This window comes from Ammospiza nelsoni, chromosome 9 (assembly GCF_027579445.1).
Source record: "Ammospiza nelsoni isolate bAmmNel1 chromosome 9, bAmmNel1.pri, whole genome shotgun sequence".
Lineage (NCBI taxonomy): Eukaryota > Metazoa > Chordata > Aves > Passeriformes > Passerellidae > Ammospiza > Ammospiza nelsoni.
Window position 1 is genome coordinate 14,560,266 of NC_080641.1, and position 27,550 is coordinate 14,587,815.

Consider the following 27,550-nt stretch of genomic DNA (forward strand, 5'->3'; position numbering starts at 1 on the left):
GAACATTGAAATAGATTTACCTTGATCTCCTACAGGCCTTTTGGAAACGGAGAAGTCACGTTTGATGCTAGCAACAAACTTTTAGTGTCCCTTTAGGTAAGAAGTGGTCTGCCAGCATTAGGATGTTAATCAGAAAACGCCTTGGAAACCCCTGGCCTCCTTTACTGGAGCAGCAGCAGCTAGTAGCGTATCCTTAACCGTACCTGATGGAGCAGAAAGAAAGGACCCTCTAATTAATTAAGTGTGTCTAACCGGAGGAGGCTCAGTCATTTCTGAGTTTTGTTATGAGTCTGCCCAATTACTCCTAACGGCGCCGTCGAGCTAAGGTAGAGACGGGAATTTAGCAAGCAATATTTTCCGTGTCTCTGCCTTGGATGCTTTGACGCCGCACCTGCAGAAGGTTTCGGTGAGCCCGAGACAGCAAACGCGAGATAAGTGGGGGGAGAGGGCAGCGGTGCCCGCACCCGAGGCGCCCGAGGCACCCGAGGCGGGGGCACAACCTGCTCGGGGGGCACAGGATCCCCGCTTTATCTTCTGATGGGACTGGGGCAGCCGGGGGCTTGCCCCAGACCCCTCCCCGCTCCCGGCGGGCACGATGAGTTTGGCGGTCCTCAGCCCGGCAGGGACACGGTCACAGCGGGATGGCGGTGGCGCTTCCGAGAGGGCTCTGCGGGGCCGGCCCGGGCGGGCGGGGGTCGGCGAGGGTCCTGCCTGGCACACGCCGAGGTATCTTTTGCAACCCGAACGCCACGGGAAATGCAGACCATTTCCAGGAGAGCGCATGCAACATTAAACAGGGGCAGGGTGAGTTACCCCGACAACATAACTGGAGGAGAATACAGAAAAATTTCCTTCGAAGGGGAAAACACCCAGAACAAACCTTGAACGTGCTTGTAGAGCGCAAAGACTATATTGCAACGATTAGAAACAAACTCGTCTCTAAGGGAGATGTTTTGACCTCTGTCGACAGCCGTCGCTGCGATTCCCCGAGCCAGGCGGGCGCAGGCCGGCGGTACCTGCCGGGCGCAGGGCGAGTGGGGCGAACCCTCCCGCACAGGGGTTCGCCCCCGCCCGCAGCGCCTCCGCCCCTCCCTTCCCTTCGCTTCCCTTCCCTTCCCTCCTCCCGGGCCGCTCAACAAAGCCGCCGGCCCCGCAACAGCGCTGGCCCGGGCCCCGCAGCCCCGCGGGGGAGCGGCCGCGCTCCCGCTGCCCGGCGGGGACACAGGGAGGCACCTCCGCCCGTCCCCCCGGGCAGCCGGGGCGTCGCGGGAGGGAGGAGGAGGATTGGGGATCCCGAGCGAATAGCTCCCGTATCCCGGACTGAATCACCTTGTTTATTTTTCCTGATGTCTTATTGTGCTAATTGACTTGTTTTCTCCAAGGAAAGCCTATCTTTTCCTCCTCCTTCCCCACACACAGATATTTTTTTTCTTCCAGTCCGGGAGTGCTCTGCAGAAGACTATGGCTTCTGGAGGGATCTGCCCTTTTTAAGGGAGATTCCCTCAGCCCTTTTTGAGACTCTTTGGTTTTATAGCTATTACTCTCTTATTAAAACACACACATATATACAACACATTGATTCCCATCCAAAAGGGCTAATTACATTACTTACAGTAAATAGCAGCCCTGCTGTCCAGGGTCTAGTGTGCCAACAGAGAAAAAAAATCCCGGCTTATTTCACTTGATTGACTTCATCTTTGTGTGAAATTGTGTTTTATGAGCTGTATTCTGGCACTCGGAGGAATGTAACAACATTCAATCTGCAAATAACATTAATTTTAGCTACTTAGGGGGAAAGAGAGGGGAGGAAACTTGCTGCCTGAATCTTGGGTTACATGGAAGAGGTGACTCGAGGAGCCCCTGAGGATGTCTCTGGGATGCTTTGGAAAAGAAGTGGGGGCTGGGGTACTTCTTTCACTAGTCGCGCTAGGGTTTGGTGAGGAGTGTTCCCCAGGGAGCAGGGAGCGCAGGACTGCCGCCAGGAAGATCCTTCAGTAGGGATCGAGGTGTCAGGAAACAGCCAGCAGCTGTTTCAGGGAAAGGCAAGGAAGAGTGGTGTGAAAAGTAAGTAGGAAAACGGGGAACGGCGGGGAGGGAGAGCAGGCAGAGAGATTAGCCTGGAAGGAATGCATCGCCAGGTCCCCTGCACACAATGATCGCTCGCAGCCCGCGGCCGGGGAGCGGGCGAGGGGAGAGGGTCCTGCTAGGGCATCCCCGCCCGGCCGGGACCGACCCCGCGGAGGGGCCGCATCCTGCTGCGGGTACGGGCTGGGGCACCGCGCCGCGGGGCAGCAGGGCGGGCAGCGCCCCGGGAAGCACCCGAACTGCCCGGGCCGCCCCTGCCTCCGCGGCTCCCCCCAACCTCAACACCCTCGGCGGGCCCGGGGCGCGGGGAGCGCTGCGGCCGCTCCGGCCCGGCTCGGCTGCCCGGCACCGGCGCTCCTCTCCCTTCCCCCGCTCCGGCCCGGCTCGGCTGCCCGGCACCGGCGCTCCTCTCCCTTCTCCCGCTCCCGCGGCGGGGCCAGGCGCGGCGGGGCCAGCCCGAGCGGCAGCCGAACGGAGGTTCCCGCGGCGCGGCCCGCGGGGAGCGGGGCCCCGGGGGGAGAGCGGGCCACCCTGCCCCTCGCCAGGCGCCGTCGCCGCCAACTCCCGGGACTCCGTGTTTGGGGGAGGTAATAAATCCCACCCCACCCACAGCCCCGACCGTAATGTTTGTCACTGCTTGCCCATCACTAGGGGTTGAGAGGAGTATGACAGGTCTTTGTTGTCTGAATAAAAATCAGTGGCAGCTCAAGGGAGAGAACTCCTCCTACTAAATTATCAAAAATGGGCTGGCTTTAGTCTCTTAACAAATTGGACAGAGCTCCGGAAAGCAGCAGTCCCAAATCCAACCTACAGGCACTGGGAACTTTAAAGCAACCAGGGACTGCTGAAAATAGCACTTCTTTTTGCTTTCTTTGTATTCAAAACTATATCCTTTCCCGACTGATTCTACTGCCCCCGGTCCAAGTCTCTCCAGTCAGAAACCCCCAGCTCTCCAGAACAGTAACAGATCCTTTAGCTAGCTTTTATTATTTTATTTTTTAAACTAATTATTATTACATTTTCTCCCCCTTGTTTATTTTCTGCACATCTTCAGGAAGCCCTCAGTGCTTGCGCAAAGAGAAGCTCCTATTTGCAACCTCCCTCCCTGCGCTGTGCGCCTCGGTGTAAACATTTTGGATGATCTAAAGACTCTGGGGTCTGTATATGGAAATAGTGGGGTGCAGAGCAGAAGAAAATACTTGTCCTTTCCGTCCCCCAGCCATGCTTTTCCACGGGATCTCCGGAGGCCACATCCAAGGAATCATGGAAGAGATGGAGAGGCGATCTAAGACCGAGTCCCGCCTGGCCAAAGGGGGACAGATGAACGGCCGAGATACGGTAAGAATGGAGCTGGCGCTCTTTGCGAGGGAATCCCTGCAAGCATGGACCCGCATCGAGACAGACCCTGACTTTGGGGAAGAGAAAGACGCTGCTTCCCTCTGTCCCTTCCCTGCCACCCCTTGCTTGTGGAACCCCTTCCGACGCTCCCTGTAAACCCACCCGTACTCTGGGTGCTGTGCTGGCCGGGCTCGGTTGTACATTTGTCTAACCCATGTCGCTGCGTGTGCTCTCTGGATTAGCGGGGAATCTCTTCCGAACCGTGGCAGGGACGGGGTTTCAGCCTTTGCGGCGGAGTAGCCTTTTGCCCCCGCGGCTGCCTGCGGCCGCTCTGCCCCTGCGAGCAGGGCTGCAGCCGCAGGTCCCGAGGTGTGCCTTATTTTTATTCTGCGCTGCTGGCACCTCCTAAATTAAACCTCAAACCGCGACTACTTACTTTCGTAACTGTCTTTGGTCTGAAGTGTGTGATTGATACAGAGGCGCCGCTCTCTCTGAGTGTTTTGCCGGCCGACTACTTTGCTTGGAAAGTAACATCTCCTCTTTACTTAGTCAAAGGACCAAAGTTTTCGGATATGTAGTAAGGGATGGCGGAGAAATCGAGTGTCACGCTGCGCTTTGTGCAAAGCGAGATCTCCCTTTCTCCAACTTGTAGGGCTTCCGCCGATCGCGCACAAGACTTTGCACACAAAGTAACGGCCTGGAAAACTGCTTTAAGATTTTGGGACTTAGGGTCCTTTACCCCCTCTCTTAAATAAACTCATGCTTTGTTACATGAGGATTTGCAATGTAAATTTAACTCACCTTGCCATTGCTAAAAAGGAAAGGGAGCGAGGAACACAACTTCAGATCGAAAAGTGAATGCAGAGTTGCCACCTTAAAACAGTTAAGACTTTAGAACAAGATGTTTGGGATTTTTTTTCCCCTGTAACTTTATCAGCAAAAGCTGCCCCAAGTTTCACGGCCGAGCTTTTGTCTCCGCCGTCCCTCCATCTCCCTTTGTCCCGAGCGGCACTCCTCGTGGGGAGCAGATCAATGGGAACTCGCAGAAGTTTACTGAGAAAAAGATACTGGTTTGAGCTGAAACCAGCCCGTGCCACCGCTCTGCCCACGTCCCTGGCGGGGCTGGTGAGCGTTCATACTCGCTGCTCTTTACATTATCCACCTGTCTCCTTTCTCTTACTCCTGTTTTAAAAGGCCTATCTTTCTTTAGAGACGCGGTTGCAGCTCGTTTAAATACGGGTGAAAATTTGCCACAGAATGAGTGCAAGCCTGAACCCTCTGCTATAAACTTTAGGAACAGCAAACCGGTATTTTTCTACTTTAAAACGCTGTTCCTGTGAAGTTCGTTAAGATAACAACGCTAAAAAAACGGGGAAGCCTCAGACTTTAAGTTCAGAACCTCAGAAAAGAATGGGCTCTGCTTTTCCTACTGCGGCCTAATCCGCTGCTTTCACGTATTGAAATGACACGTAATGATCGTAAGGAGAGGTTTACTGTGAATCACGGTAAACACTTTGCTGGCGGAGATGGTCCCGGTTCCCCGTTCCCCCTCAAACTTCCCGCCGGGAGCCAGGAGTTTGGTCCCAGAGAGCCGTGCCTTTGTACGAGCCCCGGGCCCTGCGCAGGACCCGTCCCCAGCCCGGCCTGCCTGCCTGTCTTTCCCTGTCTCATCCCTTGTGGTGTGGTTGTTTTGCAGAACATGCCCCCCATGAGCCCCGAGAAGCCTGCTTTGTGTGCTGGTTGTGGAGGGAAGATCTCAGACAGATATTACCTGCTGGCTGTTGACAAACAATGGCACCTCAGGTGTCTTAAGTGCTGTGAATGTAAACTGGCTTTGGAGTCAGAACTCACCTGCTTTGCCAAGGACGGCAGTATTTACTGCAAGGAGGATTACTACAGGTACAGCAATCAGTCCTCATGGGTTCAAAACACATCCCCTCAAAAGGCACTGTGAACAGAAACGCTCTTTTCTCCACACGGGCTTTCAAAGGTAGCTTTTCGCAGTCAGCGATTCCTTAGTCCCCTCAGAAAAGCCTCGCACGTTTCCGAACTGAACGGGCCGTCAGGGGACGCGCTGACTGAGCATGTGTGGCGGTGCACAAACAGGCGAAGGCTCTCCCGCTGCTCGGCGGTTTCCCTCCGTACAGACCCGACCGAAATTCCCCTGTGGGCGCAGCCGGCCGGTTTTCCCGAGGCCCGGAGCCCGCCGCCCCGCCCAGCCCCGCGGCCGGGCCCGGGGAGCGGGCCCCGCTGGTCCGTGTGATGCAGCTGTCCCGCTGGCCAGCGCCCCGCGGCTCCCCTCGTCTTGCCAGGAGCTCCAGGAGAGCGGGGCCCGATTCCCCCTGCTCGGCCCGCCCGGCCCCGAGCGCACGGGCAGCGGCGGGGCCTTCGCCAAAGTCCCGGGAGAGCGAGTCAGCTCGGCGGGGAGGGCGAGCCGCTCCCCTGGGACATCAGGGCCGGTTCCCTGAGGCTGTCCCGACACCAGGCGGGCCAGGGGCCGCAGCCGGTGTCACGGGCCGTCCTGGGGCCGGGGGGCGCGACCCTGTCGGGGACAGGCTCCCTCACGCGGCCGGGAGGGAAGGCGGGAGGCACCGGGGCAAGCTCTGCCTTCGCCGTTCTAGTTGATGCCCACTTTTCTGTTTCCTTCAGAAGGTTCTCCGTGCAGAGATGTGCCCGCTGCCACCTTGGGATCTCAGCCTCTGAAATGGTCATGAGAGCCAGGGAATCGGTTTATCACCTGAGCTGCTTCACCTGCACCACCTGCAACAAGACTCTGACCACGGGCGATCACTTTGGCATGAAGGACAACCTGGTTTACTGCAGGGCCCACTTCGAGTCCCTTTTGCAAGGAGAATACCCCCCTCAGCTGAGCTACACCGAGCTGGCTGCCAAGAGCGGAGGGCTGGCCCTGCCTTACTTCAACGGCACTGGCACGGTCCAGAAGGGGAGGCCCAGGAAACGAAAGAGCCCTGCCTTGGGAGTGGACATCGTCAGCTACAACTCAGGTGGGAAACACACGCCGAGTCTGCCTCCCGCTACCGCGAACAGAGCGTTCTCGGGCTTCCCCTCAGCCAGGCAGTGCGTGAATAACTCAGCCAGGCCAAATCTTGCTTAACCATTGGAAAATCAAACAAACAGCCCTCTGAGGGTTGGAGCATTTGCAGGAAAGCTAACAGCAGCCCTCCTCAAAGGCTGTCTTTGCCTATTAATGTCAAACACCCAAACTTAGCCACTTCCCAGGGTAAAGGAAAAAAAAAAAACAAACCAAAAAACAAAACAAAAACAAAACAAAACAAAAAAAAAAAAAAAACCAAAAAAAAAAAACCCCCAAAAACCCCAAACCCCACAAAACCAAAAACTCCAACCCCAAAACCACATAGCTTTCTCTACTGGAATCTCAGAGATGTAGTTATCATTATTTATATTTGATTAGCTAAAAAAAAATTCACCACTTAAACCTCAAATTAAGAGTAACCAAATGAATAAAAGCAATAGAGTAAAAGTTATAGTATATGGTTCCTACAATACCAATGTAGTATGCATGTAACTCAATTTATATATTGAATTTATAGTCATTAATTCTTCAGGCTGAATAATTCTGTTTTACTGACACATAAATGATCAAACTGTACAAGAGGTCAACGAATAAATGTTGTTTCCTGTAACTAAACCCTAACAAATGTAATTAAGGAGAATGATTTCTGTTCTCTCAACAGTAGGAAAGGAACAAGTGTTGCCCTGTATTAAATATCCTCTATAACTCCTTGAATACCCAAACCGTGTATAAACAGTGGTAGTGGCCAGAGGTACAGGAGTGTCAGGTATAACCAAGCAGTTGAGGCAGAGTTTCATTAGATGAAGGACGAAAGCAGGAACGGTAAATACGAATTGGCAAGCTTCTGACTCCAAAATCGTTTAGGGAACCTTAAGCTTCCCATGGACGGTAACGGAGGAAAGAAAGCCGTGGGAAGCAGGAGTGATGCAAGGTGTGCTTCCCCATGGAGCCGGGTGGGGCAGGGAGCCGGGGGCTCCGCGCCCAGGGCTGCGGACCGCGGGCCCCACCGGGGAGCCGGGAGAGGGGTCAGGGCCTCCCCTTCCGACAATCGCGTGTCGGTAACAGCGCACAGCTCTCGGCCCGGAGCTCTCTCTCCTGCGCCGGGTTCAACCCGCTGCCGCTGAGATCCATAAGGAATCTTCCACCGCCCCGCCGCCCTCCCCACCCCTCCCCCGGCACCTCCTCTGGGGCCGCTCGTGAAACGGCCTTTAGCTGGGAACCAGGGAGCTGTGCAAGGCGATTTCATCTCCTCTGATGCGTAGACCTTGGAGCCAGGGTAATCACTGCGCTAATTGTTCCTTGTTAATTGAAGATGACATTGGAATCCCTGGCTACGGAGCGGCTTCCAATCAATTCTGAAAGCTGCTAAAGAAAAGGGAACCTGTAGCGCAGCCAGGATTCATTCAGCTCCAGCTTCCAATGGTGGATTTCCCGTGTGCCCTCTCCCTGCTCTGGTCTCTATCCCTGGTTCACGCAGCATCACTCGATTCCCCAGATTCCTAAAGGGAAATAATCCTAGGGACAATTTAGCGTTAAAATTAGAACCAGAAGTTATGGTAAAATGAAGAGTTGTGGATATGGTAAAGCTCCCCTTAAACTTCAGATCAGGACTCGAGAGAGACATTATTTGCGAATGCTGACATAATCTTTGTGTGCTGGTCTTAAAACTCTCCTTCTTTACAACAACGGGCCATATAAGATGTACCACTGACTCCAAATCAGATTAAAAAGCACCACCCATTATGAAAACACAGCTCATTGCATTGAGAACTCACAGAATCCTCCGGGCAACGGAGAGAAAAAAGAACAAACCAAAACAAATCAACAAACGCTCTGATGTTTTGGACTCAGGCTAGATGGCTGAGAAATCCCTTGTGTTAGGGCCGTGATTTTATTCTTTTTTATAAGCATTATCTAGCTATGTCCAGGGTTGACACATGGTCTCGAGAAAGTTTGCAGCCAAACCGTGCATCCGGTGCAAACGGCTCCAGCCCATTGACCCCCTGCGCCCCAAATCCAGGGGGAGGAAAGCGAATCTGGAACAGCTACGAAATGAGTTGCAGTAGATGAAACCGCTTCTTTATAGAAAAAAAAAGTCTCGAACTAATTGGCAGCCACTTCCCTACACACATTTTTCGTTCTCTGCCCTGTGACTCAGTAACTGCTCTTGCACGTAATCATTTACAAAGGGCGAGCAGTCCGCAGAAACTCAATGTCGGATGCGCGGCTGCCGCCTTCCGAGGGAGCAGCGGGCCCCGCAGCCCCCGGCGGTGTCCGGGCCGTGTGGCGGTGTGCCGCCCTGTCCCCGCGGGGATGGGACAGCCACGGGCACAGCCCTGCCCCGCACCGCGCCCAGAGCGCAGCGAGCCGGACACCGCCGCGCCCGCAGCTCCTCAGCCGGGCACTCCGGGGCGGGGGCACCGCGGCCGTGACCTCCCCAGTGAGCCCAGCTCCTTCCCAAACAGTCCCAGCCGCGGTGTCCGTACCGTGTGCCAAGCCATTATGGAAAACCACCCCGAGCTTTAAAAGCTAAACTCCGATGGAGCCAACAGCTTCACCCAGCTGAGCATGAGCATGTGTGTATTCACAGCCATCCAGCAGGCCCTGGCTTAGATGTGTGTGCACATTATGTTACAGGGGAGCTGAGCCCTGGTCCAGAATGGAAAATCAGACTCTGCTGCAGAATCTACAACAGCTTTTCTATTCTGTATTTTGTTTGCTAGTTTAATTTCTTTTTCACAGCTCCTCGGTTGTAAAGTGGAAACACAACAATAAATAACTCAAAATGTTATGAGGTAGAAATCACTCATACTTGCAAGCTGTCTGGAATTAATGTGAAAAATGGAAGAAACTATTCAAAAGTACTTAAAACATTCAAGGCTTTCTCTATATAACATCTTATATAATATAATTAATATATAGTTTAAGGGAAACTGTGTTGACTTAGAGCTTAGAGGATATGGAAATAAGATGGTAAAGAAGATTTCCTTAGGAAAATATTTTACACATCTGTTCCTCAAAGAGCTATTTACTTCATTTCATTATGTGTGTGTGTGTGAAAAACTATGAAGAGTTCACTTGAAGAATTCTTGGCAATAAGAATCAAACTGTTCTAGCTCTTTTGAAAGCAGAAATTAAACAACCCTCCAATCCTGCTGCAAAGAAATGAGCGGTGTCTTGCCTAACTTTGTGCTTTCCCTTAGTTCTCCAGGAGATAGTTTAAGACTCTGCTCTAGGATGTGGCCAAAACACAACACTGTATAAAAGAGAGTGAGCTGTAATCATGGTATAAACCAGGATTGTCTGAAGATACTTGGAGCCCTCTTCTCATTTTCTCTTGAAAATAAAAACCAAAATAAAGTAGACCACTGGCAAAAAGAAAAAGAAAAAGAAAAAAAAAAAAAAAGAGCAGAGTACAGAAACAAAGGCAATAAGCAGGACAGAGGAGCCTGAGGAAGTTTGTGTTGAGTGGCCCAAGAAAAACAACATAAACAAGCAGTTTGCAACTCTGAAGTAAAACCTGAGGACTGAATTCTGGTACTCTGATTTATGTCAGCTCATAAGTTACAGCCCACACAGTTTGACTGAAGGCAGTGTGATTGCTTGTGAAAACAAGTAGTAAATACAATCCAAATCTGGTCTGAAATTGTTTTCAAGGCAACTTTCAACTCCTGGTCTTTTCAGAAGTGTCAGCTTACTTTGTTTGAAAGTACAGATATACTTCTTACCAAGACTAGGAGCAAAGCTAGCTATAATTAAATATTCACCTGATTTTCTGTCAAAGTGTTGTCTTACCAGCATCTGTTCATGTTGACTTGTCTTATAATTCAAAAGAGAAAACACCTTCAAGAAGCTTTTTATTTTCTTGTGGTTTCAAGTTGCTTTGCCTCTGTTTTCAGCACTGCTGACATCAGTCTCTCTGTATTGTGTGCCTTCCCTCTTTCTCTTCTCTCTCTCTTTCTCTCAATTAGGAATGGGGATCAGCTAGGCCTTGTAAATAATCCAGTAACTATTGGAAAGCAGTTCAAAAATCAAAATGAGCAACTAATGAAACTGTCTAATTTACAGACATTCTGAAGCATTTTTAATTAGCTCTTCTTTAATTAATATTCCCTGCTATGATGACACCATTAATTTTCTCCTGTGTGACCAAACTATCTTTATAAAATGAGATCCTAGAAATTACTAACCCTTTTGTTTAAGCTGACAAGAAAAGCACAGATACACTTACTTTTCTTTTTGCTAATGCAATAATTTCTTTCTCCAATATGAAGTAATAATGCTACCATCCCCTAAGAGCTGCAACCCTTGTGTACAATTCACACCCAAAAATGTGTAATCTGAAACAAACTTATCTTTCATAGACACTTCGAAAATACTGAATCAGAGAAAGAAGAGAAACTCTTCAAGTTTTGAGCTCATAGCTGCTTGCTTGTAGAAATGTCCTAAACCAGTACTAACTAAGGCCTACTGATGATTGGGATTGGGGGTCTGGATCAAGTCTTGATGCAACTGCTTCCTGGATATGTTTTACAGATGAAGGGCTTCAAGCAGTTCATATAGACTCCTAGGCAGAGTCCAAAAGCATTCATTTTATCAGCAAAAAATGCAGCTTTTATGATGAACTGTCATAACAAACTTCTCTGCAGTACATCTCTTTTTATAGGTGCTTGTGATTTGGGGGAAAGGCTCAGGAACATTCAAAATGCTGGTTTGACCTTAACTCTTCTCTCAAGCTAAGAATGTTTCAATGAGTAAAATTTCAAAATCTGAATGAGATTTCAAATGACTCTTTGATCGCCCAAAGCAAAACAATTACCACAGGGAAAAGACTTGTTTGAAATAAATGCCAAAGGAGACAGAACTTTCAAAGTCTTCCCTCAGTAGGTACAGGCCTTGGGGACATAGCATAAGGATAGGAAATGACAATATTCTGGATCTTTTTTTGTCTCATCAATTATCACATCTGTACTTATCCTTGTACTTCCTTCCTTCCTTCCTTCCTTCCTTCCTTCCTTCCTTCCTTCCTTCCTTCCTTCCTTCCTTCCTTCCTTCCTTCCTTCCTTCCTTCCTTCCTTCCTTCCTTCCTTCCTTCCTTCCTTCCTTCCTTCCTTCCTTCCTTCCTTCCTTCCTTCCTTCCTTCCTTCCTTCCTTCCTTCCTTCCTTCCTTCCTTCCTTCCTTCCTTCCTTCCTTCCTTCCTTCCTTCCTTCCTTCCTTCCTTCCTTCCTTCCTTCCTTCCTTCCTTCCTTCCTTCCTTCCTTCCTTCCTTCCTTCCTTCCTTCCTTCCTTCCTTCCTTCCTTCCTTCCTTCCTTCCTTCCTTCCTTCCTTCCTTCCTTCCTTCCTTCCTTCCTTCCTTCCTTCCTTCCTTCCTTCCTTCCTTCCTTCCTTCCTTCCTTCCTTCCTTCCTTCCTTCCTTCCTTCCTTCCTTCCTTCCTTCCTTCCTTCCTTCCTTCCTTCCTTCCTTCCTTCCTTCCTTCCTTCCTTCCTTCCTTCCTTCCTTCCTTCCTTCCTTCCTTCCTTCCTTCCTTCCTTCCTTCCTTCCTTCCTTCCTTCCTTCCTTCCTTCCTTCCTTCCTTCCTTCCTTCCTTCCTCCCTTCCTTCCTCCCTCCCTTCCTCCCTCCCTCCCTCCCTCCCTCCCTCCCTCCCTCCCTCCCTCCCTCCCTCCCTCCCTCCCTCCCTCCCTCCCTCCCTGCCTTCCCGCCTGTTACTCAAGAATTTTGCCTTGATTTATTTATCCTACATGATGCATGGCACTAACTCCTTGTTCCACTGTGTTTATTTGACAGGTTGTAATGAGAATGAGGCAGATCACCTGGACAGAGACCAGCAGCCTTATCCCCCATCCCAGAAAACAAAGCGCATGCGTACCTCCTTCAAACACCACCAGCTTCGTACCATGAAGTCCTACTTTGCTATCAACCACAACCCAGATGCCAAGGACCTCAAGCAGCTTGCCCAGAAAACAGGCCTGACCAAGAGAGTTCTGCAGGTAAGAAGCCACATGACAGGCTTGACAGAATTTTCCCCTGCTAGTCAATAGCCTTTCCCTTATGTGTAACTATAGCAATGTACATAGAAATACTTTTGCTGGGTGTGTCCCTAGTGGGTGCGCAGAGGGGTATGGTGTTACGTGGCAGAAGTGCCAAATGTGTGTGCCTTATTGCCCCGAGGCAGCCAAACACCAAACTGTGGTTTGTGATCAGCTGCATCCTCACCATGAAGAGAATGTCTGCAGAGTTCACCCACCCAGTAGATCTCCCGGGGGCGGTTGTCTCTCTGTAGTGACTGCACTAAGGATAGAGGTGGCAAATCTACTGATTTTATGGGTGAAGCCTTTGGGCTCCCCTGAAGGAGTTAATGTGGCCCCTCAGTAAGCAGATGTGTTTGAAGTAAGCTTTGACCAATATGATCCTCCAGGACCAGCTGGCTCCCCCTCCCAATGCTTGTTAGACGACTGTTTTCCTTAAGGGCCTGCATAGTCAAAAGTCCCTGTGAAGGACAGCCTAGCAAATGATGTTAAAAATCCCTATATGGTTTGTGATAGCTCAGTGAAGTTTAAACGAGGTGTGTATTACATGCAGAGTGCCAAAGAAGGGCAGTGAGTGAGGTAGAAGGAGAATCTATTAGCGGCAATTCCTGTCCGTGTTACATGTCACCTCAAACTGCCAGTGAACCTTACAGAACAGAAAGACTAGATGACCCATATCAACAATCTGTAAGACAGGGACGGTGTAATTACCCCTCCTTCCTCTTCAGCCTTTTCAAATAATCGAGGCAGGCTTTCAGCCTTGGCAAAAATCTGCCCACTCACTCTTTGCTTCAATCTTTGTGTGGCCTGACCTCAAAGCTACCCAACTCAAGAAACACTATGTGGCCATCAAGAGAGTTGCTCTCTTTGGGTAAGTGAGCAAGCAGATTTTTCTCGAGGCTGCTCTCTGAGGGTTGTAAGCACCTGTAGCACTGGGCCTGTACACAGATAGTCAGTACCACCAGTAGCAAGAAAAGCTATAGAATGACTTAGGTGATGTGCCACACAAAATCAAACATCAAAAATGAATTTAAGAAGCAAAAACAAAGACAAAAATAAGCAAAGCAAAGCAAAACAAGCATCGGTAAAGAAATCCATTGGGATTGGTTTGCAGGTTTGGTTTCAAAACGCAAGAGCCAAATTCAGAAGGAACCTTTTGCGGCAGGAGAATGGGGGTGTCGATAAAGCTGACGGCACCTCGCTCCCGGCACCGCCCTCAGCAGACAGCGGCGCACTCACTCCACCCGGCACTGCGACCACTTTAACAGACCTGACCAATCCCACTATCACTGTAGTGACATCAGTGACCTCTAACTTGGACAGCCACGAATCCGGGAGCCCCTCACAAACTACCTTAACGAACCTTTTCTAACAGTTCCTTTTTTTTTTTTTAAATTCTTACTCTTCATTATTATTATTATTATTATAATTATTATTATAATTATTATTATTTTCAAGCCTTTTTAAAAACAAACAAACCCACAAAATATTTGGGAAAATAAACAGCTTGATGTGTAGCATCTGCAGCCACCTGGCAAATGAGTTTGAAGTAATATGTTGCTATAATATACGAACATTTATTGTTGGTAAATTGTACTCAAATTCTTTAAATTTATCAAATGACTGAAGACAAGGTGATGAATCATTCTAATAAGTGCCTCTTAAAATTGTATGTTACTTATTTCCAGAACCTTGAAAAAAATTGATTGTTCCCCCCACAAAAAGAAGATTCTATTCCTCCCTGATAACCAGATAAAAACCATTTTAATTATAGCCAAAAGAATGCTGCTTCAGGACTGTATGTTCACTTACAGCATTTAAGAACCCCAAATTCAATTTTATTTTCATAATGCATCCAAAAGTTTTGTACTATTTATTTTTAAATGCTGAAAAATAAATACAAAATGAATTAGAGTAATCATGAAAACAGCCAGACTGGAAGAACCAGTGCTCTTTCCTAATGCAGTAGTCGCAAGCCTGCTTCTCCCCGAGCACTGGGGAGTCTCACTGGGATAGCTAAATGCTCCTTTGCCAGTTCTGCACCCAGCTGGGACATCCTTGGCCACCTGAAAGCCATGCCTGATGGAGGACTTGGAGAGAGACTCAGTGATGAGAGCACATGTGGGTGAGGATGGCAGGACCAGGCTGCTGGTCTCCAAATTTGTGACCCACATTAAGGAGGCAAGATCTGGAAAAAACTCTCCAGAGCGAGCTCACTCCTATAAGAATGTCATTAAAGTAACAATAGCAGAGTAACAATGCTAGTGGAGAGTCCTACTGATCCAAAACGTTGCCTAGGGAGGGGTTTTAATTTTTGTCTGTCAAGCAGCTCTGCATTTTTGGAATTAAAAAAGATAAAAATTGCAGTTGGCTACACGGCTTCGATGCCGTCCCTCCAAAGCAAACAAGAGGTTGCCCAGTTACTTTAGGGAGCACAAAAATAATTTTCAAAAAGGGGTACTATTCAATGCATATGTACTATTCAAATGAACTTTTGACAAATCCTACTTTTTTTTTTTTTCAGGGAAATGGAAATAAGCAAAATATAATTTATTAAGATGTTTAAGGAAAAAATATTTCAGTACAATTTATTCATTACTATTTTGAATTTTCTTTAGATGTTTCCTGAGATTGTATCAGACACTTTGTTTAACACAGGAACTTAAAATCTTTAGTTCATTAATATCTCTAACATATACTTTAACTTTTTAAACTTTGTATAAAAGAAAAAAATGTTAGCAAAAATCACACAAAACCAGGAATTGGCAGTGAATAACTTCAAAGCCGATAAACTCAGAAGCCTTGTGGATGCTGATCTGAATACATTTCTTAGTTTACAATAGTGATCTTTCTTTTTTTAGTTTTATTTAAGCTAAAAGTCTGAATGGTCTGGGCAGTGGTGAATGTTCATTTGTATCCTTTTATTGTAGTTGAACACCAATTAGATTGTGGAGAGTCTCAGAAACAAAAAAGAACAAAAACCAGTCAAGATCTATGTCTTGCTTTTAGTGGATTGTTAAGAATAACTTTGCACATATACCCCACTTTTTAGACACCATCAAATCTCTTTTTGGTGGTCAAAGTGGCTATTTAATATATTTTAAAGGTGTCCTTTTTGGCTGTATAAATGTGTGGTTACATATTGACAGTTCACTGCCCACATTAAAGTGCATTATTGTAATTTTTGCTCAGGGTTTTTAGAAAATTAGCACAGAAAAGTAGCTTATTTTTAAAAAAGATGATGGAAGAGATGTTAACACTGTAATAGAAGAAAGGTGTGTTTGCCATTATATATTTAGCAAGTATGGTTATCATCTTCTACGGATATTGAATCTTGACTTTTCCTATTTCTATTACCTTATGGGCATTTACCACTAACCAGACCAAAAGACCTTGGTAAGGCTGAGATCTTTATTAATACACTTTTACAGGTAAAAATATTGATACTTATAAATTTTGTTCTTTGACAGAACAATATATGGTACTAGAGATCTACTTTATTAAGTAGACTAATTAAAACTCAGTTCTACTATGTGCCTTATGATATACCTTGGGAGTAAGTTTGTGAAAAATCAGGATATATGTGTTGTTTGTTAAATTAACTGTTTTAAGCCCTTTTGACACCTCACTAGTTTTGTACTGTTTTACCTCTTATTTCTGAAACTCTTTTTATGGTGTATCCTGTTAGAGGGGACAAACATGTCATAGAAAGCAGTTGTGCACTCTTTCAGATATAGTTGATAAATCCAATAATCTTATATATTGAGCTTCGTGTTTATAGTACAGTAAGTGGTCTAGCAAAATTGTCCATGTTTCTTTGTTTATTGATAAATGCATTGTATAGAAACTATTTCCCCTAAATATTTATGGACCAAACAATTGTGATATATCCTATTAAATTTGTGTGAATAAACCATTTTGAATCTAAGGAGTTTTATTTCCCATCAGTTTTTTGGGGGGTTTTCTTTGGTTGGGGTTTTTTTGTTTTGTTTATTTTTTTTAAATTTAAGGTCTACATGTACCTGTGTGTCTCTTTGCTTTTACGGTACCTATGAACAATTGGTATTAAACACAGAAACACGGCCTTTTAAATATTTTAAAGTACAGTTCCTTCTTAGGTTTTCAATTTCTTCATATTCAATGTATATGCTACTGCTGGTGCAATTTAGATTTTAGCCTTTTAAGCTTCTTTTTTGAACATGCAAAGTAATGCCCCACTGATTTGATACTGAAACCCTGTCTTAGCCCTCTAAAAGAGCCAGAAAACTAGGAGCTAAAGTAATTGCATGACAAATATAACCTAAATAGTATGATGAAATGAATCAAGATTTAATGCTAGGTATATTGAGCACAAAATAGAATTGCAGACCCCGAAAAGCCAGGTTGCTCTGTAGTTTAATAAATTGTCACTATGATTTCTTTCAGGGAGAACAAATCATGGGGCATTACAGCCAAACATCCCGACGTTTGAAAATTCCCTAAAGTATTAAAAGAAGGGGAAAAGTTTGATCGGAAATCCACTGCAGTGAAGACAAAGACAATATTAGGTTATGATAATCATACATTTAAAAATCTATTGAGCCAAAAAATAAAAACAAAAGACTTGATGTCATTTCCTGAATGTTAACAAAACATACGTTATTTTATGGTGTCTAATTAACAGAACTGAAGGCTTCAACAAATTGTGTGGTATCAAAAACAAATTTAGAGAACCTATGTATAAAACCAGAGCAACCTGGCAGCAATCTACCCAGCCCATATTTGAAGAAACCTTTTCTTTTTTTAAAAAAAAAATCACATTTGTCAAGCACAAGTACTTGTAAAATAAATCTGAGTGCATTCATTCCACTTGCTTGCTAATGTGTACTAGTCATATCTGTTAAATGGATTTTTGTAAATTCAAGGAGAACTTTCCACTCATCTGAGATCATAGGAATCAAAACCCGTAACTTTAGTACTATTGTTTCAGAATTAATTTTTTTAAAATGAGACAACTCTGCATGCACTTTTCCATCTGTCACATATAGTGTACATTTCTGTATGATGAATTTCTCTTTGATGTTTCTTGTATAATACCTTTCATTAATAAACATTTTATTTGATGCAAACATAGTTAACTTTATGTAAACACATAGCTAATTGTTTCAACTAATTTAAACTTTTCTTTTGAAAGGAAGCAGTACAGTGCAGTTCCAATATGCTATATATATATATATATAAATATCTAAAATCAAAAAGAATGAGGTAGCAATACTATTGCACAGTGTAAAATTATTTCCTTTGGTGTTAATTTTTTAACTTGTATAAAACTGACTTGTTTTAAAAAGAAATTCCCATCATCATCAACAATAAAACAATCCCCAAACTCTTCATCAAGATAAGAAAACACGAGCAGTACAGTGTGTACTTTACACAGTGACTTTAGAATATAAGGATATAATTTGTGGGTCCTTGAGCTGTTTACATGGTCACTATGCAATGAGCACGTTTGCTACATAAAGTTGGTCCTAAGACTCCCTGTCCAAAACACAGATGATTTTTACAAGCCAACAAGCAAGTGTAACAATAACCAATTCTTAGTAATGAGGTTTTGTAACTGTTAAGCAACTATTTGCAGAAAGATTTTTTAAAATATATTCCTATTTAGCTGTATAGCCAAAGCATATGTTAAACAAATTAACATATAAAAGACTTGCCAGAAAATCTTTCATTAAGATGACATTTTTATTATATACTAATGAACCCTATGTAAACAATGTAACTTTTATGAATGATGGACATTAAATATTTCACTTACGTGTATCCTCAGCATTTTGCATGTTTTCTTAAACCTTTCCAGTTTCAGAATTCTAAAAAGAAAACCATAGAACTACTTACAACATAGCATAAAGTTATGTACAAGTTACTGCAGCAATCTCTGGAAACCAGTTACTAAGAGTGTTCTAATGGCAATAAAAGGTATCATTTATTGGTGGTAATTATGGGGAGGATTGTTTAAACAACAGTTTTATAGTATATTGTAAAGTTCTATTGAAAAAGGTTAGCATGGTGGACTTAATTCAAATCAGCTTGATCAGAAATTTAAGTATATTGTGAAATTCTTAAGCTGAGCCTTATGTGTATTTATTACTGCAGAAAGTAAGTAAATGTAGGAAAGCAATTATTTGTGTCACAGCCACAATGTGGTTTCCTCCCGTTGTCCTTAGGAAAATATTACAACCATTAATTATTCCAATCAGTAAAGAAGTTGATGGTGCTCAGGACCAAGAAAAAAAAAACCTCTGCATTTTAGGTTTTTTTTTTTTTTTTTTGTAAATCACTGCATTCTTCAATAAGCTGAATTTCTTCTCCCCCTTATTTAATACTTAACAGAGATATTTCTAGTCTTGCTCATGTGCTGCATTTTTCACTTCATTTAAATTAGAAAAATAAATTATTTAAATAATCCTGATGAAATATTGGCAAAATTTAAAACAAAGCCAGAACAATGTTATTCCTCTGTGTCTGATTAGAGACATTAAGGTTTGATTTTTTTAACAACACTTAGCTTTTTTTGGAGACAGTCCTGCACATAGTGCTCTGACCTGACAAAGGGCACTAGACAACCCAAATTTTTTCAAAGATACAGAACTGTCTCCTGCATTAAGAAAGCAAACATGTTGAAAGGGAAGCATTATCTGAGAAAGAAAAAAGGAAACATTTCAGACAAGGCTTGAGAGAACGCAAGACAAAGGTAGGTTTTCAGTATTGTAACAAGTGAGAAATGTCTTGGGGGTCTTTCTAGTGGATACATATCCATGTCTAGACACAGCACTTCTTTGCTTTCCTGGTCTTGAAAAAGAAGTAAAATTGTTCAGTCCTAGAACATCTCCCTCAGAATTATTCACCAGAGAAATGGCTCACAGGACCAGGTCAAGTGACAGAAGGATGACACTGCAGCCCCCTGCAATTGGTGAAATATTCTCTCTCTGATTTTGTGGGCTTGGAGCCAGGAGCTGAATGAACATGGAGATTAAATTACACTCTTGTCTCTAAAGAAAGCATAACCTTAAGAATGAGACAGAATATATGGGACAGCAATGCTGCTCTGTGCTTTGGACTTCATCCTTCAGAGCTGCTAATCCAAGCACCTGGCACATGCATTAAATTGACTTCAAAATATTTCTTCCTCCTTCAGCCAAATGCAGGACACAAATAATACTATTGGAATTTCCAGAAGCTACTACAGTGCCAGAGACTTTATTGAGTTATTCTGCAATGTTGAACAATTCTTTTGCGCTTCTCACTTGACACAGACTTATCTCGACACATACCTATACACATATCCTTGTCTTGCCTTCAGATAACCAGTACTTTCATATTTATTTAAGTCATTCAAACCTACAGGAAGCAACTCTCCGTGCTTCCACGTTCTAGCAAAGGCAGTTGTCATAATTTTTGTTCTGATGCTCCTTTACCGTAAAACATTTCTCTGGAGTAGGTTTTATGTTAGAAGTTTGTACATTTGTATGGTCTATTTTTTTTTTTTTTCTTTTCATAGCTTTGGACAAAAACCCCACAACTGTAGTGCTTGATGCATCTAAGTGTACAGATTATTTTGCCAGCTTCTCTTGCAGTATCTAGAAAAACAAATCTATGATAATCACTGAATTCCTGGCTTGCATGTTACTGTAAGGTGTTCCCCTCTGCAGATTGATTCTATCACAACAAATGATACAAAATATAGACAATTATTATTTAACTAATGTGAGTAATATTATAAATTATAAGGTTTTTAGCTGTACTCCTTTCTGGCTCAAGCTTACTTCTGTTTTTGGAAATAGGATTGTGAAAAAGCGTCCTTTGAAATTTCTGGTATTTGCTTCTGCTAGGAACAGAGGGCTAGAGTGAAGGTCAGCTCTGGCTTGACAAAATCAGTGTTATTTTCTAGTTTGCTCTCTTTTCAAATTAGGCTTTAACAGAATAAAAATGCTGTTAATTATTTCACTGCAAGATAATGAAAGTCTTCCCTTTTGCACCTCAGTTGCACACTTCAGAAAGGATTTTTGAGGCAGAACAGATATATAGCATTTTGCATCTGTGAGAATGCCTATAGCAAGTAAATAATAAGGGAAAGAACAAGCTAAGAAATAGTTATCAAGTTGCAAGTATAGGCAGTCACTGGGAGAGATCTTGTAGTTTTTTTATTTAACACCCTAGGAATTCTTATTTCACCATTTTCTTTGAGGAATTTGGACATTCCACGGAGTAAATGCTCAAGTAGCTTGCTTTGCCACATGCTCCTTGATTCCAGAATTGAGATGCGATAGAGAACATGAAACAAGAATTTTTCAGGAATTATCATCTAGCAAAAAAAAAAAAGAGTAAACAACGTTGCCTATGTTGCCTAATGTCCTAAATCAGTAAAATCAAATGCATCCTCAGGAAAGCTGAAAGCACTGACTACTACTCTATTTTAGATAGACAGACATGCAGGCTTGTGATTTCTGTTTAGCTCCTAGATGATAATTACCTTTACCAAACAAATAGCTACCCCATCACAGTAAGGAGCTCTGCATGTAATGTCAGCAGGGAGAGCTGAGAGCAGTTCAGAAAGTAACCAAGCACCTTGGAGGTGAATATTTTAATGTGCCAAGAAACTTGCATTGTTACTGCTTGGGCTGCAGCCACAAGTGTTAGACAACACCTCCCATTTTTTTTTTCTGACTGTCCAGCAGAATATTTTTTACTTTATAAGAAAGAGTGGGCTACAGAAAATGAAGCTAAATGGACACTGAAAAGTACATGAATGAGACTGTGTGCCTTTTATGTCCCTGCTGGCCCTTTTGGTATAAAATGCTGTGGCTTTGAGACTCAGTCTTACAGACTGATATTACTGCTTTCTCTCTGCTTTATAATTGGAAGATGCCTTTTCTCTTATATATGAAATTACACAGACAAGCTGTAACTACATTAAGCTGAATTAATTACCTACCCCATTTTGTCAAAACATTTCTTAATAATCAAACCCTTGCGAAGGATATGTTTTTTTTTAATCTGGCTGGGATAAATTAAGAAGTTCGTTCATTATGATCTACTAGAAAGAGTTTATCTGTCCAGAATTGTTCTGCACATACATTCACGTCAGAATTGGCTGGAATTAATAAATTTCTGCTCTTTTTAACCCATAACAAAGCACTAACATGACAGCAACTACATAGCAGTCAGTGGCTCAAAACACTAATTGTAACTACTTCTGTTGTTGTGGATGGATCAAAATTGAGAAGCTCTTCAAGCCACAATTTATCTCTAAAATAGTACCATTAAAAGGCTATACATTTTGTAGTGCTCTGACCTTTTTAAAATAACATCCAAATTCTGAGATCTTTTTATCCCCTTGTATTATAACACCAACAAATTAAAACTAGTGAGCTTAAAAGTATGTTTGTGTTCTTGAATCTATTAAAACTGTTTAAATTAATCATTATTTCCAACATGGACTGCTGAATTTTGGTGAAATCTGGAACTTTCAGATTAAATTTTCTTTATTTCTTTATCTGAAACAAAAACTCAGTTTTATAATAGCCTACTGCACTTTCTGATCTTTAGAAAAACTCAAAAATGAAGTAGTGAATGAATAGCATCTGTAAGGAAACAATCTAAAGAAGTAAGAGTTTTACAAAGTAAGAGTAAAGTGCAGGCTTTTTTTCTTTATTTCCTAAGAGAAGTAACAGGGATACCCATCCCATGCCACTCACCTTAGCACTAATGGGCACCAGAACCCTCACAGGAAAAGCTAATTTAATAAACTTCCTAATTCCAACTTGCATCTATATGCTATGATCCTGGTAGTGAAAATATTTATGCTTGTCTTTAATTTTCTTGTCCTGTGTGATACCACTGTATCTTAACAGTGACTTAACTAGAGGTATGAAATAACAATTTGGTGTATAACTTATACCAACTCTGTTTCTCTCTTAATGATTCAAAAGATTTTCAGCTATGTCAGTAGAATACCAGTGAAATATCCCTACAACTTCTGAATTTTGACTTGTTTGTGGTCAGTTGCTTACATTTGCTTAGGAATTAGCATTAGAAGGAACCGAAGCAGATGGATTAATGGTCAAGAATACAAACGGTCAAAGGATGAAACTATAATTTGAATGTTTTGCAAATATGTCACTGCCATATATGAAATGCATTCTGCACATATGTTATTAGTTTCCTGACTGGTATGGAATGAAAAGGCCTACTTTGGTATTTCAGGTTACAACAGATGTTATTTCTTCCGTGCTTCCAAATTATGATACTTAATATTCAGCACAACTTTAAAGTAGCTATATGAGAGGCAGAGATAGCAATAAAGCCTGTCCAGATTTTGGAGTTTACTGCCAGTATATAAATACAAAGCACCAGGGTTTTTAGTTTGTGCTTGAACCATGAAGAGGATAAGCAAGAACCAGCTTTTAGAAAGCAGCAGGAAAAGAAACCCAAACTGTTTCAAACTCAAGCCTATGATATTTCTAGGGGTTTTTTGAACCGCATTTCCTTGCTCACAGGTGAAAGTGGTTTCTTGCTCACAGGTGAAAGTGGTTTCTTGCTCACAGGTGAAAGTGGTTTCCCTTTAGGTAAAAAGGCAAGCCAAAGCCTGAGGAGGAAAGGGAAGCAGGATCCAACATTGTCTTCCCAACCATGCCGTGTAGCCCCAGCTCTGTGCCCTGCATGCAGTCCCACGCAGTAAGCTCAGCAGGACAGCGGTATGCCCCGAGCACAAATCCCTGCTGCGGTGGCTGCCTGCGGGTGCAGAGGTTGTGCTGGAACTCAGGCTGGTGCCACAACGCTGCTCCCTGCTCCTGCTGCCAGGTGTCACAGCCTGGGCGGTCGTCCCCTCCCCGGCTAATGGGCACTGTGTCCTAGGCTGGGGCTTCAAATGGAGTGCTAATGGCAGTCCTGTTCAGAGAAGCGTCTGCACACCTCCAGAAAGCTGCTCCTCTCCCTCCCGAGGAGCACTGTGTGGAGAACTGACTGCTTACCAGTGGCAGAAGGCAAAAAGGTATGGGTGTATACAGTACTCTTTTGTCATGTTCTGCTTGCACTGTGCTGTGCACAGATGGAATTCAGCATGGGTGGTTTGGGTCCTCTACAGACTTAAGTCTGTCCTGAATTCAGGGTTAATTTGATTGCCTATTATTAAAGTTCTAAATGAGGAATAGCAGTACTAGGCTGAACAGGTAAATGTATCTGTGTGCTCGACAGGGGGAAGTGCTATATGCTGTGTATTTAAATGCAAACAACAGCTTGCGATGAACTGAAAGGTTCATGGCTCAGCTCCTTAGAAGACAGTATTGTGTAGTGTGTAAATTCTTCAGTGGAAGTTAGAAGTTACTACTAACTACTAGTTTAGCAACTTTCAAAATGAGCAGACCTGTGGGCTCCAAACTGCAGCCTCTGTGATGCTTGATTTTGCACTGCCCCTTGTTTGAAAGGGAAATAGGATCATGGGTGAGAATGTGCCATCGCACACATGGAGCAGGTGATCAGAATTCATCAATGTCATTTGCAGCTACCCTCAGGTTCAGCAGCCTGTCAAAGGGAGTGCAGCAGGCATTAACCTGGTGTTTGTCTGATGCCCTTAACAGCATGGAGTGGTGGCTGGGGGATGTGGGCATTGCTGTGCTACTGCTGCAACACATTTGTTTACTAGTGAAATCCAGTGTAGAGTGATGGGAAAAGGCAAGTAAAAATTCCTTAAAAATGCTTAATATGGTGACAAATGTAACACATGTAAAACATTATTATTTTACTGTTATATGTTTTGTTCCTTGTGAATTGATATTGCACTCCTGTTTCCTAAGGGACTTGTTTACATGACCAGAATATGCCTTATGTGGACTTTGCAGCAAATAAGGGTGGTACACAGGTATGACCTGTGCACTCTGTCTAATAGCATCTTCTTTGCTCAGAGATGTTTTACTGCAGCCCTGAGTCTTGAAACACCATTTCTTATTTTAATTCTGTCTGTAATTGTACCATTTCAGTTAAGTTTTGCCCAAATTCACACTGGAATTGTGAACAGGATCAAAGTCTGTGGTGTAATTAAACCAATCCCACTCACAAGAACTCAATCTCTTTTCTGAAAGCTACTTCTCATATGTACAAAATGAGCTTGCTTGTATGTGCTCACGTCATCTGTTTCCCATTATGCATGCTCTGAGACCTATATATGAGGAAACATTAAGTAAAATATTTTTATTAGACATTTTAAAGTGCATAAGAAAATGGAGAGAGTACTGAGCATGTAGGGCAGTAGGTTAAGTGAGCTTGCTGTACCCAAGGCAGCATTTGCACCCTGTCTCGGATGGTGAGACCATGGGGCTGCACAATTTCAGATTTTTCCTGCAATGACTGCAGCCAGCTCCATGGTAATAGGTTAAACTTGGATTTTGTAACCAAAGAGGACAGATTCACTCTGCAGCCTGAACATTGCACCCTGTGACTCTCAGCTATTCTCTCTGAAGGTTTGCTTTCTCTACAAGTCTTTCTGAAGACACTGTTGATCACTGTATCTACAAAATGACTGTGAATGTGGGCTGGCATCCTTATAAAAATGCTACTTCATGGCTGGTATTAAAATAGTGATGTTGGTATGGGGTTTTGCTTGGATTGTTAGACTTATTTTCATAATAATTGTGCAATTTGGTCTTTTTGGATAGCAAATCTATTATTGCTCACATTTCTAGGCAATTGCTTGAGGATGCTGGTGTTTGGAGCAGCCATAAGGGCATTTTGTGCTCATATTCATGTTTCACAGTCCTATAAATGTGGCTGTATTTTTCTGTGCTCTATTAGGAGGAGTTCTCATTTTTAATGCCAGTAGGATTTTTGGATGTAGCAAAAATACTGTAACTTTCTGTACCCCAATTTTCAGAAATACCTGTCTTGTATTGCCATGTGAAAAATAAATCAAACTGCCAAAGTTTGGCTGAACTGCAGGAGACCAGAGTGTAAGAAATATCACAGTGGAGAATGCAGGCAGTCAGAATGATGCACCATAATCTGTACTTGTTAATTAAACAATCACAGCTAGAGGTGACATTAGAACTTTACGTGATTATCAGCAACAGCATATTTACAAGTAAGAATTATGCCTTCGAAAAGCTTTTAAAAAATGGTAAAATTGTTTTAACAAATGTGCTGCTGCACTGGCAGCTAAGCTGCTGCTCCCTGTGGTTTTGTACTTTATACATCCTCCTTTAAAATATGGCCAAAGGCTTTTCCTTACAGCTGATTAGTATCTCCAGAGTTCTCCATTCACTTAGGGGCTGTCTCTCAGTAAGTGCTGGCAATGCCTCATAGTTTTTTCTCTTTTCTGTTTTGGTTCAACTGTACAGACCAAATAGCAATAGCAAAACTTAAGTGATACAGTTTTAAATTAATTCCGTTTCTAAGGATCTGATCTTGTAAAGTAGCAGATAATTTCTGCAAAAGTCAACATTACTCAATACTTTTCTTATATATTTTTATTGTTTGTTTCTTTTTCCCAAACACGGGATAGGAAATCTGCTAATTTGTCAGCTAATACGTGGTCAGCATGTTATTTTACAAAATCTGTGTATTATGATTTTAAGTCTTTCTGGGGACAAAAATAATCTGGTGTCTGTCTTCTGCTTTTAAATGCAAATTTAATGGGGAATTTGAATTTAGAGGAAAATAGAAGTTCTATCTCTGTTAGTCTTCAGGCAGCAGCATTATACTACTACTAATTGTGGTGGCACAGGAAGGCTTTTATAGCAGTCATTTCACATAACTGAAGGATTACATCTGAGCATACAACCACCCTTCATTAGCACCTTTTTAATTATTTCGGTGCCTGTAGGTCAGCATATTTTGCATTGCTCCATTAGAGGTGATGGGCACATATTGTAGACAATGCTCTGTGGCTTTATAAACAAATAAAACAATTTCAGTTCTTTATCAACCTGCTATAAATAGGAAACACAGCACAGTTGACCAGAAGAGGAAAAACTCCATCTCCCATTTCTTCATCCCTGAGAACTAAAGCCTCTCTGCCACTAGAGGGTGAGACAACTACAAACCAAACACTGAAGGCTTACTCTTTCCTATAGAAGGTACAAATACAGAAAGTTAACATGCAGAGAGGACCTTGATTATTTGTATTGAAAAGAGAAGGGAGCATGCCATCACCACAGCACAAACTCTTATACTTAAATCCAGAGCTGTGAAGAAATATGGGAAGAGTTTGTGATAATTAACAGCAGTGGAACAAAACTCACGATCTAAACAATAGATTTTTGGATCTTGGGGAGGCATAGTTATAAAAACAGGTTCTGATCCTCATATAAGTACCAAATCAAGCTGTTCTGCTTCAGAAAGCACTATTTTTGGCTTAAAGTGACTTCCTTTTAGTGAAAAAAGGTCTAGCTGCATTTGATCTATACTATCTATACTGAAGATTTTACTTGCTTTCTTGTAGATTTTTGGCTTTTCTAGTATTTATTTCTTTTTACTGCACAACAGCCTGATGTCATTGCCCTGGAGTACCTTTCAGAAATGCAGATAAATTGTTCAGTGTAGTTTAGTATGGCTCTGCATCTAGTCCTGGCAAAAAGCACTAATTCCTACTAACATGCCCAACGTTTATTGACTAAATGTAAGGTTTTCTGTGCTGTTTAGGTGGCCTGGAAAGGCCCAGAGATGGCCTTGAAGAGCCCGGTGCTTCAAAGGACGAGGAGAGACTTCTGATCTTGTCTCGGTCTTGGTGTTTATTAATTGTTTATCTAAAAGATTTTCTTTCAGCCCGACAGAGGTCTGCACAGCAAGTCAGCCATGGGCACACTCCCGAAGCCCCTGGGCGGTCACTTATCTTTATACCCTAAGTTACGTGTACAATATTTATCATTTCTCCCCAATACCTTCTACCCTTATTAACCGGTGCACTTCTAGTAATAACCAATCCCCAAGTGCCACCACCACCACAGAAGATGGAGGCCAAGAAGAAGAAGAAGAAGGACAGGACACGCCCCAATTCCTCCATCTTACTTC

At 43.5% G+C, this 27,550-nt stretch overlaps 1 protein-coding gene across 3 annotated transcripts; it reads left to right on the forward strand.

Moving 5' to 3' along the window:
- Positions 1 to 2,904: 2,904 nt before the first annotated feature.
- Positions 2,905 to 17,458, forward strand: LHX9 (LIM homeobox 9). 3 transcript variants are annotated; one of them, XM_059478369.1, is made up of 6 exons: positions 2,905 to 3,003; positions 3,305 to 3,423; positions 5,120 to 5,322; positions 6,073 to 6,428; positions 12,267 to 12,469; positions 13,623 to 13,880. In XM_059478369.1, the coding sequence occupies exons 2-6, from the start codon at positions 3,307 to 3,309 to the stop codon at positions 13,878 to 13,880; spliced, it is 1,137 nt and encodes a 378-aa protein (XP_059334352.1). In that variant the 5' UTR covers positions 2,905 to 3,003; positions 3,305 to 3,306. The 3 variants fall into 3 exon arrangements, with proteins under 3 accessions (XP_059334352.1, XP_059334353.1, XP_059334351.1); XM_059478370.1 differs by lacking the exons at positions 2,905 to 3,003; positions 13,623 to 13,880 and adding an exon at positions 16,934 to 17,458 and having other exon boundaries at positions 3,171 to 3,423; XM_059478368.1 differs by lacking the exon at positions 2,905 to 3,003 and having other exon boundaries at positions 3,171 to 3,423.
- Positions 17,459 to 27,550: the final 10,092 nt, after the last annotated feature.

Excerpts from the sequence above, each read along its gene's own strand:
- LHX9 (XM_059478368.1), top strand. The coding sequence starts at position 3,250 with ATGGAAATAGTGGGGTGCAGAGCAGAAGAAAATACTTGTCCTTTCCGT. Across the intron at positions 3,424-5,119 it reads AGATGAACGGCCGAGATACG|AACATGCCCCCCATGAGCCC; the intron begins GTAAGAATGGAG and ends GTTGTTTTGCAG. Across the intron at positions 5,323-6,072 it reads TGCAAGGAGGATTACTACAG|AAGGTTCTCCGTGCAGAGAT; the intron begins GTACAGCAATCA and ends TGTTTCCTTCAG.